Source organism: Toxotes jaculatrix, chromosome 11, assembly GCF_017976425.1.
Source record: "Toxotes jaculatrix isolate fToxJac2 chromosome 11, fToxJac2.pri, whole genome shotgun sequence".
NCBI lineage: Eukaryota > Metazoa > Chordata > Actinopteri > Toxotidae > Toxotes > Toxotes jaculatrix.
In genome coordinates this window covers 5,282,773-5,307,103 of record NC_054404.1, presented here as the reverse complement: position 1 = coordinate 5,307,103, position 24,331 = coordinate 5,282,773, and the positions used below count along the sequence as shown (strand labels likewise).

The 24,331-nt window shown below is 40.1% G+C and overlaps 1 protein-coding gene across 2 annotated transcripts in view; it reads left to right on the top strand.

Annotated features, from left to right (window-relative positions):
- slc8a1b (solute carrier family 8 member 1b) overlaps window positions 1–24,331 on the top strand; it is a 127,155-nt gene that overhangs the window by 76,363 nt on the left and 26,461 nt on the right. Inside the window, exon 5 of one of the 2 annotated variants that reach the window (XM_041049480.1) lies at window positions 15,650–15,744. In XM_041049480.1, coding sequence (XP_040905414.1) covers window positions 15,650–15,744 — 95 coding nt within the window. Of the gene's footprint in view, window positions 1–15,649; window positions 15,760–24,331 lie in introns of both variants that reach the window. The other variant, XM_041049479.1, reaches the window with a different exon arrangement.

The window sequence follows — 24,331 nt, the reverse complement described above, 5'->3', positions numbered from 1 at the left end:
TAGAAAGCTTCATTGTTAGTGCAAGGGGTGAAAATAGGACTTTCAGTTATTTATTTTTATTAATTAGTCAGAGTTCCCCTGGTCCATATGGATTGGGTCCAATAATTTGGACCTTTAAAGACCTCTGTGAAGACCTTGGCAAAAAATAAATTAAAAAAATAAAAATAAAAGAAAGGAAGTTAGTAACTTAGGATGAGAGCAGAAGAAATGAAAGAAGTTCTCTCTCCCTCTGTTTCCTTTTTTTTTTCGCTATCTCTCTACCTCTCTCTATCTCCCTGTCTTTCTAAATATCCTCTTGTCCTGCCCCTGGGCATCCGTAGGCTATAGCCATTTAAGAGAAACTGGCAGCCGAGCCATGGAACTGCCTTGGAAACCAAGCCACGCTGGCCACATGTTGCCGTGGCAACAGTCCGACCCCCTCACTTTTCTCATTCCCACTGAAGTGCAAAGTGGAACTGTGAACTGGCAGCACTATAACTAACTGAACTTATGTCTTTTAATTAAATAGTGAGCTTTCTAGTGTTACCTAAATCTTTCTCTTGCATTCGTTTTTATTTATTCAGAATTCATTATTTTCTTCTCAACTCTGTTGCATTTACATTTATACCAATAATGGAAAGTGAGAGATAGGAGAAATGGAGAGAGGGAGGAAAAGCATCAGAGAACAGGGTTTCTGCAGGGTTAACAACGTTAAAGTTAATGCTTAAGTTTTTTCAAAATTCAAAGTCTCCTGAGAGCCTGCAGTCACATACAGAAACATTTCATAAACAACTGTCTACATCAAGCAAGAGAAAATATTTAAAATTTAAATACAGAGAGCAAGAATTAGAGGAAAAAGCCAAATGGCATAGATGGAGAAAACAAAAGGACAGGGTTTACCTCCTCAGGTCAGCAAGTATTAAAGCACTTGCAAGTGTTATGTTGAGGTGCCAAAAAAGCTATTGACAGAGAGAGGGAGACAAAGAAATTAGTGTGAGAGAAAGAGGGAGGGAGGAGAAAGTGAAAGAGTTACTGTCATTGAATCATGCCAACAAATCTTTCTGAACTGAACACGAAACAGAAACACAGAGAGGTGGTGAAGAGGGGAGGTGAATGGGACTCTTCACTTCATGCCAGTAAAATTCATTTGAAAATTGGAGGGGAAATGAAAGAGATTTGCCGTTTTTGTGTGGCAGGAAGTGAGGCTGGCATTGCCAACTGGAATAGTGTGCCACTGCTGAACTTAATCAGCCAACAAGAGGAGGAACAGGAGGTGGAAGAGGAGGGAGAGATTGAAAGGAGGGAACGAAGTGAGCCACTGAATCTGTAGACTGAGAGAAAATGTCAATGGGAGGAAAGAGAGCAAAGAGAGGATTTTTTTTCCCCCCTCAGAAGTTTGTAAAGGAAAATGGCAAAGAGCAAGCAGCCGGCAGAAAGACAGTGAGGTTTATTGTATGGTTTCCAGCCGTGTGAATAGCTCTGCCATTTGCTTTCTCCCCGCTGTCTTTCGTGTTATATTTATAGGGTAACCCTGTCTCCTAGAAATTACATTTATATTCTGCTAACTTGTTTTTACAAATTTGTTTCGGAGGACAGAAAATTGCTGCCTGCGCTATTTAAAAGCATTTAGAAACTGCAACATTATTAATGATGAGTAACATACACTGTCACATACGTTTAAAAAGTGTTAATTATAATAGTTAATGAGTCAAGTGTAAAATAAATTAAAAATAAAAACCAGCCCATTGCCCATTGCTTTTCCCTGTAATGTATATTGCCCCAAATTCAATCAATTGTGATCCAGTTATTTTTGCTATGAAAGGGCAGTGAGATTAACAGGTGATCTAGTACAATGAGCACATAAATAAGTTCTTAAGCACCAGAGATCCAAAATAAAAAATAAAAAGCACAAGGAACTGAACTCAAATTCATTTGTTCATTTCATCTTCATTCAAGTTGAATTTGCCTCAGAAATGAGTAAATATATAAATGTATTCTGACTTTTTTCCAGTTCACACAATGCAGTTTGTGAACTTGTCATGATCCATATCAAAGTAATCTGTTAGGGTCTAACCCAGGTTTTTACGAGATGCCCCCTATTACAGACTAAACTGTATAAACTTAACTTTCCCTCCTTACGCACATATACACACAATGACTCACACAAAGTGGCTGATTAAGTGTGTGGTCAAAGACCGAGTGAGAAAGTAAAAGGAAAGTAGGGAAGGCGAGCAAATGCACAAACACATAACTACAGGCACAAACATCAAACACCACACATGGTGGTGAAATGGAGGGGAAACGAATCAAAGGAAGATTGAAGAGTGAAATGGGCTCTTGATGTTTAAATGCATTCTATATTCTGAAAGGAGGAGACAAAGAGATCGAAAGTAAATCAAGAAAGCAATAAGTGAGTTAATGAAAGGAGGTGTAATAGATGAAAGCCCCCTCTACCTATTCAGCAGTGGTGGAATTAGCTTCGCCTTTTCATCACCAACAACCTTTATGGTGACTCTTAGTCAGGGTTGGTTGGCAATGAAACACCTGTAACAGCGTTACGTACTGTATGTCGAGAAAAAATGTCTTATTCAGAAGCTGTATACTATCTTAATTAGAAATATACATATTTTTTTTCCACTTATGAATATGAAAAGGAAGTCACCCTGGCACTTATATACTGTACATTACAAATGCAATTATCTCTTGTGCTTCAGTTGAATTAACACCTGACATTTCCATGCCCCAGTGTTTACGTTAAGATCCCATGTGACAGTCGTGTACATCATTGGTGGCTTCATGTCCTTATCTGTCCGGTATGTTGGTGGAGGAAGAAGCTGTGATGGAGAAGTGAAATGCCAAAGACAGCAGTCGGGGTAAGAGGGGGGTTTAGGGTTTAATATGGGACGTAGAAGGAGAATAATTTTGATAGGAGATCTATTTTTAAAAGGGAAAATCCTGTTGAGTCACATGTTTCGAAAAATCGCGTTGAATGTTTTTCTGGTCTTGTGGACAAGAAAGAAAATAAAGAGTCAGACGAGGACGGGGGGGGGGGGGCAGAGGGGGAATAAAGAGAGACTCAGAGGTGAAAATGCAGACAGAATCAGAGTCTGTATTAAATGTTTGAATAAAAGCTTCTTTTTATGTCTGTCTCAGATGAAATCATCTTTTGACACTGATGTGTCATTGTTTGGGGAGATGGTTGAGGAATCAGAGCCCAAACGCGCAGGAGGAGGCTGTTATTCTGATGTAGGGTGGGGTGAAAGTGTTGGCATCTGACATGCCAAACTATAAAACCTCCACTTTAATGTGTTTCCTGACTGAGACTCCACATCAGTCCACGTCATTTTGTCATCGTTTTGGGAAATGGGGAGAGAAGGACAAAAAGACTTTTGAGTGACGTGCAGAAGAAGCTTGTGGTTTCCTGCTGGTTCTGGAAAGTATCAGCAAGTCAGTCGAGTTTTGTTGAAGAGCAAGTATAAAGGATCAGAAAAAAAAAATCCAAAGCAGCCCTCGAAGGAAATTATTAAAACATTTTTCTGTACTTTTTCATGTACAAACTGCAGCAGCCAAATAAAAGCTTTTTAGTCAATCGGGATGTTTTTTTATTTTCATCCCGGTTTTACCATCAAGCTTGTTTCGACATATTTCTAGACAAAGTGGTAATCCTTTTTATTTTTCAGATTTTTTTTTCTTTTGACATCTGACAGTTGCAGTGTTCTTCATCATGCTTCGTTTTGCATTCACACTCTTTAACATTGCCTTACATCGGTGGGCAACCCCCCCAAATACAAGCAACATGACAGCACATTAACATACTTTCAGTGCTTTGCTCCTAGAATAGTTTAGTAAAAAATCAAGTGATGTTACTTACAAGAAACAGTCTCTGGTGGATGTGAGTGTAACGTGTCAAATGTGAATGTCTGTTTTTTTGTTTTTTGACAACAAACCATAATCTTTCCCTAACTTTAGCGGTCTAACCTCAACCAAATCTTAACCATAGTCTGTTTGCCACAGCTATGATTGTTCACTCATCGAATCCTAACCATACTGTGGTTGCCATCAACAAATATTTAAAACATACCTCAAAAAATGCTGGTGTTAAATGTTAAAGACCAAAACTAAATCTCTGTCTGAGCTTGTTCACACAGCGTGAAAAACAATTTTCCTTGAAATTTCATTTTTTTTTATGAAGCCTTCGTTTCTCAGGTTGGGGTTACAGTCTAGAATGTTATAATGGAGCCGTTGGTAGAACGGAGGTTTGTTCACATCCACAGTTGTGGCTTGTGGCTCCAGAGGCTCTTCAGTCCACTTGACTGTGCGTCACTCTCCATCAGTGCTGATCCCATCATGCAGCTTAGAGCACATAAATGGCCTGGAAATGATGGAGCGCTGCAGCTGGTTTGGCAGCATCAGCTGATTAGCATTCATATCCTCTCTTGCTCTTTTGCTGCCCCTCTTTTTAACACACACACACACACACACTCTCTCTTTCCCCAGTCTCATTATGGAGAGGTTGGTTTGTACATATAGAACATGATATATGTACTATATTTAAATATCACTTTGTTCTGCAGACTCACCATCTGTCATTCCTTGTCCTCTTCTTCACTAACCTCTAACTGTTTTCTTGCTCTTATTCCAATTATAAGCTGCAGAGTGTGTATTTGTGTGTATCTGTCCAGTGCTTGTAAATTGCTGAGCTCAGCAATCTCTCACCTAATCCTGACTGGAATAATTTAAGACACCATTAATTAGCCTCTCTCTCTCTATCTATCTCTCTTTTATTTTTGTAAATGAAAAAGAGGAGATGAGGAGAGAGGTGAGAAAGGGCAGTAAAATCAGTTTGTTTCAATAGATTTGTTGCAGTTTAGTGGTTCTGCTCACAGCTGTGGAGTAAATCTGAGCCATGTTGTGGCTTCAATTTCAGTTGTAGTGAACTCTGGCAAGCAATTACTCACCAATGACCAGGACCAAGTTACAATGTTTCAGGGAACGGATAACCAGGGAGTCCAGGGATGGAAGCTATTGTAACTTAGCTGTGTAGCACCATTTGCTTTTATTTAATAAAGCATTTGAATAAAATGTAGATATTTGCTGTCTTGTTAGCATCCAAGCTACCGAATAAGTGTCAGCTGACATTTTAATTGACAGCTTTTGTGGCTCAGAGATATTTTTTTCCTCACTCAGTTATTCTTTAGTGAATTAGTTAAGTTAATTTTACACACACACACACACACACACACACACACACACACACACACACACACACACACACACACACACACAGTAGAATCATCAGCTTTAGGTAAGGACAGATCATGTCTTTACATCAGTTTACATGTTGTATGTTATGTCATTTTACAACCCAGATCTCACTGACATTGATCAGTACCAACAAGTCTAAGAAGTTGTTTCACATGTGGACCCGAACACATGGGCACACACATGCACACACCAAAAAAGGATATTACTGAGAAACCCCAATATCTTCCATCGGTTCCGGGGAAGTTATTATTACATGGCATACACACATGCACACACTCACATACATGTGTTTTCACTTACATTTACAAGCTTCTCAAAGACGTTTCCTGTGTGAAGCTGCGTCTGTGTGTGATTGTTAAAGCGTACATGTGTGTGAGGGAGTCCCCAGGATTTTCCACGCTCCTTATTAGGTTAACAAAATACACTGCAGAGAGGAATGAAGGGAGAGCGAGATAGCCAGACATGCTGCAGAAAGAGAGAGAGAGGGAGTCGAGAGGGAAACTCCCTGTGATGATAGAGAATAGTTTAAATGACACAGAGAAGGTCTAGCACACACACACACACACACACACACACACACACATTCACTCTCAGACATTCCCACATACACACAAACACCCATACACATTACTTTGGCAAAAATGGAGAGAGGCTGCTGTTTATGGCTTTGTCAACTGTTTTGCATAGTGCTGTCCAATAAACATGACTATTACCATAAACATTATTTTAACAGTCCTGTTCAGTATCAGACTGATAAAGTGACTCTGGGCTGAGAAAACATGCAAAACGGCTGTGACTGCAGTTCCTCACCGAGCTTCTGGCTGAGCTGAGAAAGCTGTAAAAGCTTCTCAAAGAAAGAGAAACAGATTATTGGGCTAAACTTTTGCATCCAGGCGAAGGTACAGTACAACCTTCAGCAGCTGGCTACTGGAAGCTTCCCAGTCAAACCCTCAAAGCATTTGAGTTTAACCACAACCATGTTTTCATTCATACTGGATATGTTTAAATGTACAGGTGTAAGATTTTCTTCCTTCCAGGCAGCCACCTGTTTTCACTATAGAAATAAAGTGGCAGAGACTTGAAGCTTTGATGACTCGTGCTGATGAAGTTGTGAACAAAGTTTTGTTGGAGGTGCATTCAAAGAAACTCTGACACCTCAAATCTTAGAAGTGGCCGAGCAACAAACCAACACCTAAATCTAAGGGTCTGGTATAGTGTGGGTCTTGTACAACCTCTATGAGTTTACCTTTAGTAGCTCAGGATGAGTTTAATTCAAATCCAAACTGCACTTGTTAAATTCAGTGAATTTAAAACCTGCTTGACCTCAGAGCTCTGCCTGAGGCATTTCACCAACGTATAAATTCTTCATATGGAAATGTGCCAACAATAACTGAATTTCATAGGAAAATATATGACACAAGATATGACGCGCATATCATCTTTACGTATTCACTCACGACACCGGGGATGTCTGTGTTCTGTCAGTTTTTCTCATGAAACTGCTACCAGACAGTGAATGCATCATGATGTGTTTGATGAATCAACAGCTGTGATGAACTAGATATGCCAGAGGTTAAATCAGAATCTCTGTTGCTCCATCAGCCGGACATAAAGAGTGGCAAAGCAATCATTTTGTTCTTCTTTCAAAAATATTACAGATTCATAGTCAAAGAGACAGAGACACTCAGAGATAAATTGGTAATCCTGTAGTCCATGTGGGACCCGCAGCAGCCCTGTCGCAGGTGTGTGTGTGTGTGTGTGTGTAACCTTTGTGTTTCCATTAGCCTCCATAAAGTCAGGATTATGTGTATTAGTGAGCAGAGTGGAGCTTATTAGAGGAGGCCTGGCTGACGCGGTCGGCCTATTGTTGTGGTTTCCCACTGTGGCCAACATCATTATCAGCTTTGTCTTATAAAACCACTGCATGTAAACAGCACACGCCCACCCACACACGCACAAACACACACTCACACACACACACATTCACACACACACTTGGTGATCTCTGCATTAAGCTGTGTCACAGAAGCATTTGCTAACTCTTGCCAATAAAATCACGCACTTTTTTATACACACACTCTTGTTCTCTGTATGTTAAACAATGACTCTTAAAGTGTAAGCTGATATAACACAAACGGTTACACACATAGGCAACTCATGCTGACACTCTTTCATCCATTCCCGCGAGCACACACCACGTACGTATGTACGCGTACACACAAACACACACACATTTCTTTTGTTTAGTCTGTGACCGAAGTCCACCCACCAGCAATCTGTTCCACACAAACACACCAGTTCACAGTCTGAAAGGCCAGTTCTACACACACACACACACACACACACACACACACACACTCAGACTGAACTCCCACTTCTCCAAACTCACATTGAAGCAGTTTGGACAGAAAGTATGCAGGCAAACACTCATGTGAACACAAACATAAAAACACACACACTCATATGTTGACTGTAAACATGAATACATCATTTTTCACAGCACATGTCATCTTAGGATTATAATCACAGTTACACACAGATAAAGTACACAGGTTTGTTCCATCACTGTGATGTTAATTGGACTTGGTTGTTCACTACCCCCCTTCCTTTGCCTGTCCACACACAAACACACACACACACACACACAGCTGAGTGGCAGCATTTTTCCCCTTCAAACCTAAAATAAAGCAGTGGTTCCCAAACACGATTTTTCCAATCCAAATACGTCGCTAAGGCAGGTTGCTGAGCAGAGGGTAGTGACCGGCGTTGCTGCCGCTTTTTCTTTACAACTTCCTGTGTATTTATGTGCATGTGTGCTTGTGTGTGTTTGTGTACTTGTGTGTGAGGCAGGGGGAACATGCTTTGTTAGCGTCAAGTATGTGCCATGCAACAGAAAGGCTCTTTGGGTAACCACACATTGGCAACTTTGTTTTCCCAGATAGATACTAGATGCAGTATGTGCACATTTAAAAAGCAAATGGAAAAAAATAACTGAAAGGCAGCCTACAAAAGGGCTTTTACTTTGAAGTTCCTCTATCACAGCTGCAGAGACAGTCATACAGTTGAATCATATGAAACGCTGCAGTGTGGTTTCAGTAAACAAACCAAACTTAGTGATAAAAATATAGACACCAAATATCTGTATACACATACGTATATATATGATTTAAAATAAATGTTTTGTCCTCAGAATACAAAAGCACATACATTTATTACTTAAATGAGAAACTGTAGGATTTCATATATTTTAGTTGTCACATGTAAGATATCACATCAGTTTCCATTGTTGTTTCTTAAGGTACAAGAATTTCATGTGTTTTATCATGTGAATTATCATGAGAGAGATACATTTGTTTTTCAGATATTTTACATAGATTTTACACAGATGTTGCCACATATCTTCCCCAGACCTGTTTTAGCTCTTAATGATTTCTCTTTGGAAATGAACAATTTAGTGTATGGTCAGGTTTTTATCACGGAACAACAGGGACGTGCATAAAAAGAGCATCATGGCAAATATTCAGGGTCCAAATAGCACCAGAGCCAAAAGCCTGCAAAATCATTCATACTGCGAGGAGCCGAGTGCGGAAAATCACGACAACAGAAAACATGAACAGTTTTGATCTGCAGAAAGGAAAGTGAAGGTCACCAACATGAACAGGCATGAGACTGTATTTTTGGCACATTCAGATCATCCACTGTCAAACGTGCATGTTCGTATTTTATGAACCCATCCTCCTCTTAAACGTGCCTCAGTCAAGCTGTTTTTGCATGGTCTATTGTCTGTTTATTCCATTATCTCTTATTCTCCTGGCTTATTCTAGGTAGATTTTCTCTCTTAAACTTTCAGTGAAATGTTTTATAAACCCTGACAGAGGCCAAGTGTTAAAAGTGTTGCAGGAATCTTGTTTATGAAAGACAACAGAGAGAAACAGGGAGGGGGGGGACAGAGGAGATGAAGTGTGATAGAGGAGTGATGGAGTTGAGATCTGTCACAGCTGCTCAGATGACTTGTTTTTTTATGCTTTTTAGCAAAGTCAGATGGAGGACATCTCCGTGGAAACACAGATGTACACACATTGTGGTCCCTGAAGTAATGCATGTGTGTGTGTGTGCCTGTATGTGTGTGTGTGTCTGTGAGTGCGCATTTTTGAATTCCAGCAGCTGAAATTCCTGTATGTGTGTGTGTCCATGTGTGGGTGTGAAAGCATGCTAGTGTGATACATTTGTGAATGCTGTCATGCAAGTGTGATACCACCTCTGTCTGTGTGAGTGTGTGCTGTGGTATTTCGGTCCTTGTGAGGACCAATTTGACTTTCAAGCCTTGAGAGTGAGATCATTTTGGGAAAATGTGGTGATTTTGTGTTGGCCCCTATCAAAGGGCTTTTTTTTTTTAGGGTTAAGACTTTGTTTTAGGGTTACTGGTAGGGTTAGGTTTAGTTTACAGTCAAAGTAAGGGACCAAGGAATGCATCATCTCAATGAGAGTCCTCACAAGTATAGTACTACAAACATGCATGTGTGTAAAGAGTGTACATTTCCCAGTGTGCCACTATCACTTGTGTCTCAGGTGTTTCTCAGTACATTTCCAACTCTGTTATCTTACTGAACCATCACATGACTCACACATACACAGAGGCGTGTGTTCACACTGTCCTTACTTTGTGTATGTTTGGTACATTAACATGTGATCGAGTACAGACACACAAAGAGGCACCGCTTGCTGTAAGACAATGAAGGCTTCTGGGTAATATCAATGTGTCACACAAATTATCACACACACACACATATATATATACAGACATACAAATCAGTATAGTGTGTGTACAGTATGTGAACTATTTCTGCCTCTCAAACACACTCACTTGTCAGTGCACACATACACATGCACATACACACGCACACACACACACACACACACACCCATCGTTGGTCTGGAAACAATCTTCTCCACCCGTGTTGGTTACCCAAACATTGCGTTGCCATAGCAATGGGACAGTGCACTGTACAGCCAGCGTGTTTGTCATGTGAAGGGAAGTGCATGTGTGTGTGTTCATGTATTTCGAGTGAGTGTGTATGACTGAAATGACAGAGAGAGAGAGAGAGACAAGGGTTCCAATAAAGATGATAAATCCAGTTCATTGTGGATAAATTACATCTGCATCGATGCCCTGTCTGGATCTGCTCGCTTGACTGTCCGAGTATGTGAGAGTGTAAGTGTGTGTGTGTGTGTGTTTTTTTCCAGTAAGTTGGTCATCTGTGAACTTTGCCAGCTTCAACAAAAAAGTCCCCGTTCCCAAACTTGGGGAAAAATGTCCACCAAATTGTCTCTTTATACATATATGGAGAACTAAATAACAGTTTTTAGTGTTTTCTGTGATTTCAAGGCAGATCCATCACTGGTACAAAGGTCATACAATGGCACTGATAAATTAGGTTAATGATGTGAAAGCATTTGTTCTGTAGCTGATTTGATAGAAATGTTTTTTTTGTTGTTTTTTTTTTTTTTAAGGAAAAACAGCCCAAAGTCCTATTCACATGGGACTAGTGTTGCTTTGGGTCCTTCTGTGATTTGTGGAAATTGCAGAGGTCGTCTGTGTTCACAATCCTGTGCAGCAAATCTGCCATGTTGTAATTTGGAAATAAATAAATAAATAAATAATTAAAGTGAAAGTCCTGCCAAAAAGATGGGTCATCTGAAAATATTAGTGATGATGAATCAGCAATTTGGTGCTGTATCTTTTAACAAGGCTCCGTTGGTTTTACTGCATTATATTCTCATTTCCGGAGTAAAGAATTATGGAGGCTGCAGTGGCTTTTTTAATGATTTTGTTTTTATAGCAGTGTGGGTGCAAAATGAAGAACTGCATGTAGCTACTCAGCATAAAGACACACACTCAGAGAAGGAACCAATCAGCAAGTTTGTAAATCTGAGTGAAACACAGACTTTATCTTGTACAAATTTGAAATATAGAAACGGCACAAAACATAAATATGAACAGTAAATTCCTTAGACATAAAAATCCCCCATGTCCTTATAGTGCATTGGTGATAGACCTTGTATTAATTGTAATAGCAGCAGCATTCAGGATAAGTACCTTGCTCAAGGGCTCCACCCTGAGGCAGGGGAGGGTTTTATTCCATCACTTCTCCAGCTGCTGTGTGAGCATTGACTGACAGCTTGTTGGTCAAGAGCTTCTCCAGGCCAGAAGGTGAAAACTGCTTTCCATCTGCTGTTCTGGGGTGGAGATAAATGGGCTAATCCCCGTAGTGTAATGACTTAACCCCTGATATTTGTGTGTGTGTGTGTGTGTTTATGTGTTTGTCTGTGTTTGCATTTCATATTTTAATGGATTAACCTCTACTGTGTTTGTATTATGCAGCTGACAGATTAACCTGTGATGCTCCTTAGTATAATTAGATGATTAGCAGGCTGCTGTATGTCACGGAGGAGGCATGTTGTGGATGCCAAGGCTGTCTGTGGTGAAACATGCTAATATAGATTTACTCAGTCGCTGTACTCAAGCATGCTTTCGGGCTATGTAGTTCTGTATAACTTTATTTTAGAGGGAAGTTTTGTACTTCTAATAAACTAGTTTAACAGCTTTTCAAATTATTTTAGACATCTCATATCATAACATCCTTAATATGGGTACTTTTACTTTTAAACTTTAAGCACATTAAGCAAATAATACTTTTCTACTTTAGTACAGTTTTGAATACTGAGCATTTATATTGGCAAAAAACACAAGTGAATTCTTTTGAATTATCTGTATTTATATATAAATTTGTCTTAAAAGTTACAATTATGAATAAACATGTCGATTATTCTAATAACACACAAACATATTTTTCTAGTCCGCATTAAATCTACCATTCAAACACTCAAGGTGCAGGTAGGAAACAGTGAACACCTAAGCTACTGACATCAACAAAAGCTAATTGGAGTCAGGAGTTAGCAAACCTGGAGTCTAATCAATGAAAGAAGATTAAAGGTGTGGGTTAGAGCTACTGATAGAAAACACTCAAACACTTGGAGTTTTCTATTCACAAGAAGGATCTGCTGATGTGAGCCAGGCCTCACAAACCAGAGATCTGAGAAGACTAAAGATCAAGATTTGTTGATTTGCATAAAGCTGGAGAGGGTTACAAAGTCATCTCAGAGAGTTAAGATATTCATCAGCCCACTGTTAAACAAATTGTCTTTAAATGGAGTCGATTTAGTTCTGTGGCTACTCTCCTTAGAAATAGATGCCCAGGGAGGACGACTCCAAATACACAATGCAGAATGTTCAGTCAGGGTAAGAAAGAAGCCCAGAGTAACAGCTAAAGGCTTAAAGGAATCACTGGAGCTGGTCAACATCTCTGTTCACGAGTCTACAATCAAACGCACAAATCATGGTGCGTGTTTGCATACCAACATGAAAATGAGCTCAAACAAAGGAAATCCTCCTTTTGGAGTGGCCCGGTCCTTAATCTAACATAGATGACGTGGAATGAGTTCAGAGAGCCGTTCACAACAGACATCCTAAGAATATGTCTGAGCTGAAGCGGCTCTGTAGGAAAAACAGTCCAAAATTCTTCCTGAGTGATGTGCAGGTCTGATCCACAGCTACAGAAAAGGCTGGTTTGACCACTCATTAAATCCAAGGGTCCACTTACTTTTTCCACCAGCACTGTGAAAGTTTAATGGGTGTGTTCAATAAAGACATCAAAGACTATAATTGTTTGTGTTTTATTAGCGTAAGCACACTGCGCTTGTCTGTACTTGTGACTTAGATGAAGATCAGATCACATTTTATGACCAATTAAAGCAGAAAACCAGGTCATTCCACAGGATTCACAGACTGATTCTTGCCACTGTACTTGCAGTTTTTACTGTGTGGTATTTCTGCTCTTACTTCGGAAAAACATTTGAATAAATCCAGCGGAGTACAGCCCGTTCACTAGAGACTGACTCACGTATGTGTGTGTGTGTGTGCAAGTTTGCGTGAAGTGGTTAATAGTATATGAACTGCTGTGGGCCTCTTACTTTTCAAATGACTGCTAAGTTAAGAGAGCGTGGATTAAAATGTGATGGCGGCTAATGATTCAAGGCAGGTTGCAGGCCTGTGATCAGCGATAATGATGTGTGTGTGTGTGTGTGTATGTGTGTGTGTTCCTGTTTCCCACCCTATAGGCCAGATTATGGGTTTATTTCTCAGCTGTCTTTGTTATTGCCTGTAGTGGATTTGGATCAGAATATGTGTTTTGTTCCAGACTGGAAACATAAGATAAACACACATATGCATATGTCCACAGGCGCTCACACACACACACATGCATGCATGCACATACACACATGCTGTATACACCGTGTCCTGCTCCATAGCCTTGTGACCTCTGATATTAGCTTTCTTGCCAAATATGACCGAGGCCAACTGCCACAATAAATACACACAGTCTCACATACACACACACACACACTCTCCGACATTTTACTGAGGGATCTGGTTGTTGCTCTTGCTAAATTTTTTGGTTTAAGTGTTGGTGAAAACTCAGCTTCAGAGAAAGAATCATTGGCTTGTTCGCTGGCGTGATGCTGTTACAGTTTACAAGCTGGTTTACTGTTGTGTTGTTGTAATAATCAAGACAGTGAAAGGTTTAGATGGAGAGTGATTGCGAGACACGGGCCAGATTTTTGTAATGTAGCAGATTTCAGGCTTGCAGAGATGGCTAAATTGCATATACCGTATGTGTTGTCTCAGTTGTGGCATATCAGCATGTTGGTTATATTCGTCGTACTGATTTCTGACCAGTTTCTCTTGGCTTAAATCACAAACCAGAGCTGGTTAGACTTGTATCTTTACTGTCTGTTGTTGAGGGTGATAATTGAAGGTGTTAATTGCAGCAGCAGACATATCTTTTGATTAAAAATAACCGCTCCTCCTTCATTGTTATTTTCCTGCTCAGTCTCTCCTCCCATTGCATCTGCTCTTGTATATTTTCTTATTCTTCTAATGTTTCAGACTTGTCTATATGCTGATCTGTACAACTTTAAAGACTGAAGTATGTGTCAGTTCACTTTCAATTCAGCCAAAAATGTGAAAAGGACCTGCACAGCCCATTTGCAAAAACACATATTTTTAGTTATTGCTTATATGCTGGATATCATAACCTTTAACTGCAACATTTTACAGTAGATTTTCATAAAAAATTAAACTCTTGGATTGGCTGAATTGACAGTGAAGTGTCCTGGTTTCCCACAAGACAAAAAAATTACGCACATTCACACTTCAACAACTGTCACGGCAGGGGATTATTATTTTGTCAGAAAGTCTTATTAAAGTGGAAAGTAATGAGCACTAAATACAGAAATTGAAAACTTGCTGCTGCTCACTAAACTTTCTTGACTGCACAAGAGAAATTCACCATCATGATTAATGATTGTTCTCTTGCCAAGATGATAAATAAAGTTGATAAGCCACTGCCACACTTCATTTGGTATTTGACATTAAAGAGCTTTTTTTTTTTTTTTCCAAAGACCTGATATGAGGCTGGAGCAGACGATTGAACTGAGCCTTGATCGGGACCACAGGCTGGCAGTGTGAAGAGTTTATCAGATCAGTCTTGTCAGACTGATGTGAGCTGTTCAGATAACATCAACAATTAATCTGACATCAGATGTTATGTTTAGATGAGGTGAAAATAGAAAAACTTCCCAGTCTTGAAGGGAAAAACAGCCTGAAGAACAGCCTCTTACTGAATAAAATGACTTTCTGTGTGTTACCTGACAACCACACATTCCAGCAGAAATTGAAACTGAAAAAAAAACAAAAAACAACACTTTCATTGCTTGTGGGAAAACCAAATGCTGCTCTTTTCTGGTTTCTTTGTTTTCCAGTTTCCAGCCTGTTCTTTCCTCACTTTTCTGCCTTCTCTCCTTCCCTCCTCCTCTTTGCCTTCCTGCCCCTTCTCCTCCTCCTCAGTAAAACCATCAAGGTGAAAATAATCGACGACGAGGAGTATGAGAAGAACAAAGCCTTCTACATAGAGATCGGGGAGCCTCGCCTGGTGGAGAGCAACGACACCAAAGGTCAGGAGGGGGGTGAGCCTCGTACCCTGTGACCCCTTGACCCCAGCCCGTCCGCCATTTTGCAGTGGCTGCATGTTCTCATGTTGTCAACACATGGAGGCACACAGGAGGAGATTCAGACTAGATTCATGACAGTGAACATGCAGCAGGATGTGGATCACCTCATCTCACCACATCCACCACTCCACTTTGTGTGTGCGTGTGTGTGTGTGTGTGTGTTTTTTTTGTTGTTGTTGTTTTTGTGCACACACCTTGCCATGTTGTTTGTTTACCATGCATGCATTTACCACCTCCCTCTATGTGTGTCTGTGTACGTGTGTGTCCCATACAGGAAGACCATAACCCTTAGGATCTTAGACCGGGAGGAGTACAATAAGCAGTCCTCCTTCTACATTCTGCTTGAAACCCCCCAATGGAGACGCAGCGGTGAGGAACGGACAGGTGTGACAGCCAATCAGCAATGAGAGCACACTTCATGAGGCTTTAGTGGATCCTGAATCAACAGGCCTAAAGTCCAGTCTAACACTGATTCACACCAAAGTGAAAAGATTTTACTTTTCTTAATAAAGTTGCTGTGATAATTTTCCCAAATTCTGCACAAAGTGTAGGTGTGTCCCAATTCCACACTGCAGTACAAAGCATAGTATAGTATTTACTGCATGTAGTTGTTATGTAGTGTAGGACTGGGACACAGTGAAGAGTACCACCTACAGAAGCCCAAACAGAAAAATCCAGGAAAAACAGCACGTTTGACTGACAGGCGAGCTCTGGGAAGCACAGCAGAAATTGCACAAATCTCCAAAAAACAGACTATTTTTATGAATCATATTTATTTTATGCAAAGCCTAGTACGATAGCACAGACAAGAACACTTTACAATTGGCAAGACAAAAGCACTTTACAGCTGGCAACACTACAGGAAATAAAATCAAAGCATCAGTTGTACTACCATATTTCTAAAGTGACAAAACGCAGAGCTGCTCCCTAGCCGCTCATATTTTAACTGGCCTGTTGATTTGGGATTCAGGTTAAACACACACTGGAGCGATTCTGCTGCTCCCTTCTGTACTTCTCAGTTTTTCCTTCTTTTTTTTTTTCTACTTTGCCTCCTCTGCTTCTCCTCAGACGTCTGTACACAAAACTCAGTGGGAATCACACCTGTCCTCTCCTTTATTCTCCTCTTCCTTCTCCTCTGCCCTCTTCTCTTGATTCCCCCTCATCTAGCCAAGAGCTTTTCATGCTTTGAGATCTGTTCTCTGCAGGTGTTTGATGTGGTTATGATGTGAATAGCATCCACGGGCAAGTAACTTCCCTTGATGGCACTAAAGAATGGCCCGCATCCCATGGGACAATAAGGAAGCAATAAAGACCCACAGCACAACACGATGCAGAGATTTCAGCAAATGGCATAAGAAAAACACTGTCATAACAAAAAGCTAATGCTGTTACCAACGGTGTTGTGGGTATTGTGGGTTTTATACAATTCTGTCGGGAATATTTTCTTTGAGGTAACATACCTACAGAAAAAGAAAGAATATTAACAACATAAAGAATTGAGACAACATCCAAAAAACTGCATTGTTGCACAACAGGATTTTCTTCTGAGATCATGAAATGATAGGAGCAAAGGAGGAAGTCAGGTGACGTAATACAAACCTTAAGAAAGTACTTATTTTAACCGGAACCGCAATCTCTTTCTTTCTCGCCTAAACATAACAAAAACTGTGAAGCAAGAGAAGTAGCAGATCTGCCTTTTACTCTGAGCAGGTCTCCGTTGTCTCATTTCTTTGCCGTATATTATATATTGATTTATTGATTTTACAATGGTTTTAATTTAAATGCAAAGATGCACATCTGGTGATGTGGGGGATCATTGTTTGAAGCTGCTACAGCATCTTCAGTGGAGTGTGTGTGTGGTGTCTGGCGTGTGTGCGGTGTCCTCAGTCAGTGTCAGTTTTCCACTGTGTTCATCCATTATCTCGTTCGAGCTACTCATCTCCCTCCTTTTCTGTTAGGATCTAATGTAATACAGAGTTGTAAAAACTCAGGGGATTTTCCGCTTGTTATTCACTGCCTTACAAATACACACACAAAGAAATGTGCGTTTAGCATAATAACATTTATTTTTTTTTATTCACTCTGAGGCAAATTGCAGTTTATGTTAAAAAGAAGGGGGAAAAAAAAACTGAAATGACCCACAAACAAAATACACGTTAATGTGAGGTGGAAACAGGTTGTAGTTGGAGGTAAATCAGCCCAACACACTGTTTTCAGGTTGTCATCTAAGTGGGGGTTTTATGTCCTTAAACTCACTTTACCACTCATTAAAAGCAGCTCTATCCCTTTCTCTGTTTCTATCCGACACACACACACACACACACACACACACGCACACACACACACACACACACACACAGATGCACTCTGACAGAGCAGTGCTATCAGTGTGTTAATGGCAGCATGTGTTTACCAGGCATCAGCAGTGTTTATAGTGATGAGGGGATCAAAGACAAGGGCTGGATATCACATTATCACAGTCAGGAGATCAAACACACCTCCGGGACGCACACATACACACAACCACACACATGCACAGTGTAAGGGCTACGGTGTATGTTTAATGACTGTGTTTTATGAACTCATGTTGTGGTTCTCTCTGTGCTAAATTAGCCCTACGAAGATCTTAGCAGCCCCGGGCCATGACTGCGTGTGTCCGTGTAAATGTGTATCTGTGCGTTGTGTATTTTTGGACATGTATCTATACATACTCATCATCACACTGCTTGCTTGTGTGCACACATCTCTGTCATCTGCATGTCTATGTGTGCTCAAGATTTCAAGATACACCCTCACTAGGTCAGAGTCTTGTATTTGGGGGAAACTATTTGTGTCATTGTGGTAAAAATTTTCAGCTCTTGGGATTTTGTTTTGTAAAATGTGACTCTTAATTTATTTTCATAGACAAAACAGCTGATCAAAATACAGGATCATTTTCAAACTAAACGCTATCAAATATCTGTAGTAGTAACTTTCAAAGGTAACATGTTTCTCAACAGTCAATTTGGACAAATTATTTATAGAAATGTTATTCTGGTACATTTGTAAACGATACTTAAGAAAAACAATACCTCAAAAAAATAGATGTTTAGATGTAGAACAACACTTTATTAAATTAGACACAACAAGTGTACCTTGTATGTCAGAGGTATTTAAATCTGTACCTAGTGGGACCTAGCGGTTTCACAAACTAGTCAACTGGTCAAATACTGAAATCACATCATTTAAAAGTATACAGACATAATGACAGCCTGTATTCTAACTGAGATTTGGTTTTTCATGCTTCCACCACTAGTTTTGTATTAGTGTTTACTGACACTGTGCTCGCAGTAAATTAACTCTTCTCACACAGAGAGGCCTTGCAGAGAGACGCTGGAATGCAGAATTGATTTTTCTCGATGCACTTTTGGCGCAAATCAACATATTTCAAATAGGCTTTTAAGCATCCTGCCCCAGAGACGGCAGCTGAAAACCAGCCAGAGGAGGCACGTTTGCTCTCTAATGTTGATTAATGTGTGAAGTGTGCCTTGAGATATTAATTCCAGAAAGCAGCTTTAAGATTCAGGGAACGTAGGACAGAGAGAACAGAGTCAGCTTTTCTTATTGGAATCCAGTAAGGTCTCGTTTCATCTTCTTTCAGATCGGTACTTCAAAGAGATAAAAGCCTGATATTCTTTTCCTGTTTTTTCTTCTTCTTCTTCTTCTTCTTCTTCTTCTTCTTCTTCTTCTTCTTCTTCTTCTTCTTCTTCTTCTTCTTCTTTTTTTTTTTTTTTTTTTTTTGTTGTTGTTGTTTCATTTAGCTGTGTTCCACTATAAGCAAAGCAGTTTGACAGGATTAATGTACCGACTAAACAAGCACCAGATCTGACATTTGCTTTAAGGATTTGAGAAGTTACACACTGTAGAGTCAGAAAGGTGGAAAGGGAAAAGAATGTAATTCAGTAATTCATCTTGCTGCTGTTTGACTTTACTGAGAACAGGAAAGATGTGAATGATTAGCACAACTTTTACTGGTAGCAGCCGAATTTTTCTTATACAAATATACCAAGTGTACAGTAGCAAAGTAGTCCCTGCTATCTCAGAGCATTATAATATTTATAATCTTTTTAATAAATTTAACCAATCTTTCCACCCCTATCTGCCTCCCTGCAGATAATCCGTGGTGAAATCTAACCGTAGAGCGGCTACAAGTTCTCATTTGTTCAGGAGAGAATGAAAATGCTTATGATTTACTTTTCCATTAACCTATTTCATCATTTTGCTATTTCTGGCAGAGTTTTCCTTTATGTCCTAGAATACCTTTCAACAACCTCCCGGGGAGCAGGTGTGAACTTGCATCCACCTTTGGTTTGTTTGTGCAGGTGTAGCCTGATATTTAGTATTTGCAGGTGGAGACAGATATTCAGTCATCTGACAGTGTTGTTTAGGATACGTAGGCTGTTTTTTTTCCCTTCTTTTAAGAAGGAAAGTGCATAGCTGAAGGTGTTTTGGGTAATCACATCTTTCATGAAGGAGATTTTTTTTTTTTTTTTCCTGGAGGTAAAAACTGTATTCACTGGGGGCTTTAGAAGTTTCCAGAAGAGCCTGCAATATTGCAGGTTTTTGATTTGGTCCAGAGAAGCCTCGGGACAGCAGGAGGCAGAGGAGAGTTCACTGCAGCCTGTGAACCTCCGTCAGTCATCTGGGTGGGAGAAAGTGCAGCGTGAGGAAGGAACAGTGCTGAGAGGGAAACCAGCTGAAAACACATGCGCCCTGCAGAGGGTGATGACCCCATGTCCTAACACGCACACAGGGTCAAACGTGCACAGACACATGCGGTATACACTCGTGGAGTAACATACATTGCGACATATGACCACACGTACACATCTGTACCATCTGTGTATGAATATATGTGACAGATTTTATCTGACGGTAATGTCCTCCGCTCTCATCCTCCTTTTTCTTTATGTCCTTTGTCTGCCCTGTGTGTGTGTGTGTGTGTGTTTAGTTATGTCATAGTAGTAACCATAATTATTAACCCTGGTATTAATTAAGACTGTTTCAAAACAACATAAATTAATTGGAGGCATGATGCTCTGTTTATCAAGCCAGTCGATGTACGCTCGTGTGTGTGCTCACCGGTGTCTTTCTGTAATTAGTATATCCATTAGTATATACAGTTTATTTCAGCTCTATAATGTACAAATTAATTGAACCCTCTGTTATTGTAAACATGGTGCAGCAGTCAACAACATTAGTAACACACATTAATGAGGTGTTGACAGATAGTATCGTTAATGCCATTAAACAAATCACCAAACAACGTAAATGAATTCCTTATTATTATAGTAAAATGCAAACACAAATGAGTAACCTTCACATTAGCAATGATTAATAAGCTTTGGAAATTAATGCCACTGTTGTTTTGTTTCTTTTCATCAGTTTAAATACATTATTATAGTCATTTGCTGCAGCAAAGAAACGAGTAGATGATGGCACAGAGGATTAAATTGATTAGACTTTAGATTAGAGTGGATTCTCGTCCTCATCCCTTCTTCTTGTCCACCTTCCTCTTTCCTCCCTGTCCTCCCATCTGTCCTCCCCGGAGGATGGAAGCGACTAGTTAAAAGCCTGTCAAGTCTTTAAAAGTTCCACTTTTCCTCTCTCCTCCTGCTCTTCTCCTCTTCCTCCTATGGGACTCTCCATAAGTGTGACAGTGTAACAGCTCCTTCTTCCACCTCCTCCTCCTTGTCTCGTCTCCTGCTGTACTGTTAAAATCCTGTCAAAGACCGTGTCTTCTCCTGTCTCCTCCCTGTCTGCTTTCTCCTCCCATCTGTTCATCTGCTCCTTGACACCATGCAGAAGTTTCTTCCCTTGTCTTTATACATTGACAGGTTGCAAAAATGCCTGCCCTCCCCTTTTACTCTTCCTTCGTCTTTCTCTGCCTCCTCTGATGGAACCCGAATCCATCAAACATGACAGGGTGTAAAAACCATCTCTTCTCCTCGCCACTCCTCTCCCCTCCTCTCCATTGGTGGGTATTTCTTTCCTTTCCCTTTACCATTTTTCCTCCACCTATGGAGCCTCTCCCCCATCCTCCTCCCATTCCCCTCCTCTCCCTATCGTCTTCCATCACCTCTGTGGAACTCGGGAGTCTATCAAAGCATGACGAGGTGTGAAATCCCACATACACACACTGCATACGCACAGATCCTACCTCCTGTCAGCGCATACTGACCTATATTTCATCCAGACAAAGACACAAGTGCACTTCCTAAACTAAAACAAAAAAACAAAAAAAGCTTCAGTATTGAATCAAATCATTATCACAACATTTCATTGGGTTCAAGGGCAAACTGAGCACCACACTTTAAAAATGAAAGAAGTTAGAAAACTAAAAATATTAAGGTGTTGAAGTGCAACAAAATGTAACTCCATTTCCAAAGTTTTGCCTTTGAGTTGGTGCATTGTCACACTGTTTGTACATTGTCACAACTGAAAATTCACATATACCTTAATTTAATGTAAATCCGTACAATGACTTTATAGTTTTATAATAAGGCGTGATTCTAAGGAGCCCAATAATGCTTGAAAACAACTGGTCCATGTGACATGTTTTCCGACCGCAGAGGAATCCATATTTATTGCCAAGAATACACGAGTGGTTCTTTTGACAGTGCATCTTATCCCAAATTCAAACAGAAGAAACATAAACATAATCCTCCTTACAAGATGGTAGAGTACATTATGAAAAGTGTTGCCACCAATTGTCCCCACCTGAACTAATTTGATCGCGATAAAAATACCAAGCATTTTCTGACTGAATAAGTAATAAGTAAAGCTTTTTGTTGGTTCAGTGAAGCACATTTGAAATGAAAGGAGGAGAAGAGAGAAAGTGGAATACAAATCAGAGGTTTTAATTCTGAGAAGCAGGAAGGAAGAGGATGAAATGACAGAAGATCAAAGGGAAAATAAAGATTAAGGAAGAGGAAGGAACGGTTATGTAACAAAGAGACGAAATTTAGGAACAGAGCAGGGGTAGAATATATCCTCCTTGTATTTCATGTCCACTTATTTAAAGATATACACATTTTTGGGTTTAAATGTATTTCAAAAAAGGATCCAATTTGAAAATTAATTGAATTCTCCTTTAATGCTGAATTCCCAGTGTATTGAGACACTTCAGCAACATTTCTCTGTGTGTGCCACGGCTGTAAAGCACATTCAGTTGTATTTAATTGAATTGAGCTGCAAAGGAGAAGAGAGAAGGACACCAGAGGGGGAAAAATCAAAATGATAAATGGTACAGAGAGTAGCTTTGACAGCAAGCAGCATCTTACCCTGCACCATTCAACCTCTGTCAGGTCCATTTACACACACGCACACACACAGGGAGTGTAGCTAACAAGGATACTGCCAGGTCATTTTCATTCCGCATGAGGTTTAGTCCAGGCTGTTAATTGAGTTCATTAAATCACAGGTACATAGTGTGTAATGGTGTGTGTGTGTGTGCGCGCGTGTGTGTGCGCGCGTGTGTGTGTAAGTCAAATTTATTGTAAATTCAAGTGGCAAACCTCAAAGGCAACCTCGCCCGGCGAGTGAGATATAACTCTCAGCAGCCAGTTTCAGTGAAAATGTCTTTCAATCGGTTTTCAAACCAGCAAAAACACATCTGAAGAATTTGAAAGCTTCATAATCACAATCTGTGTACAATATGTAAAGCAAAAAACAGGTATAATATTCAAGCTCTGAAATAGCTTTTGATTGTGATTATAATATTGTCATTAATAAGCTTACTTTGTCTTTCTGATTTTTTTTTTGCTGACTAATCAGGTGGTCGCTGTTTTAACCCGTCATGCTGTCGCCAGCTGCTGCATCAGTGCACACCATCATATTCAAATAGTTATTTGCATTGTCCTCCACATCAATCAGCAGTAACACAGGCACAGAACAGCAGCAGCATGAGTGTAATGTGCACAGAGTGCACAAATTCTGAAGAAAATCAAATGACAATGACAGTGGGTGTCAACCCTGAAGTATTTACTCTGGGCCGCCTCATGTTGCCTGCTTGAGCTCAATATGACAGAACAAAGATATCTCACTAGGTGAAGCAGCCCTGCCTGAGAGACTTTATTCCATAACATGAGCTGAGCAACAGTTCCAAAATAAATCAGACCAAAATAAAATGGACTGTTACTTTCCAGCAGCGAGAAATTAATGAAATGATTTTCAAACTACTGAAACATGCTGTTCATTTGAATTGGGGCTTTCAGTACTTTAATGGGTAGAAAGGTCTGAGTTCAGTATAAACATGGAGTGACATGTATCAGCTCAGTTTTGAAGAAGCTTAACTGGTAGAGTGCCCTCAACCATGTGCAGGCTACCCCAAACTGTATTTCTCACTGAAATATTAATGGATAGCAGATAAAAGTCTAGTGGAAAATCCAAGTAATAATTCTTTCTTGCAGTGAAATGAATTTTTATATTTATTATTAATAGTTAAATATTATTAACAGGAAAAAAATGCTTTGGGGGAAGTATTAGAAATTGAGGAGCCATTTTTGAGGAGCATAGGTGTCTGTGTTTGATTGACAGCAGCTAGCTACAGAGCAGGGGAACAAAGACAGTCAACAAGCTTGCACTGTAGCTTACAAACCATGGGGAGAAAGTGTGTTATTAGCAGTGGTAGTTGAAGTGTAAGGACCACACCAGCAGCTAAGTGGAAGAAAATGAATTTTGCTAACAGATTTCTGACTGGTCTCTCTGGTTCTTTGTGGTCAGACTGGGAGCAACGACGTGAAACCGTACTTCCTGCTTCTGATGGAGTCAGTTTTGATGAAAGTGGTCCTGGCAGAAATTTGCATGCACGTTTGTGTGAGTGAGTGACCTATAAGCTCCACGCCGTAGCTTAACTGAGGGGAACGAATGACCAATGAGCTGGTGCAGACCCACAATGCACTGCGCTATAATGGAA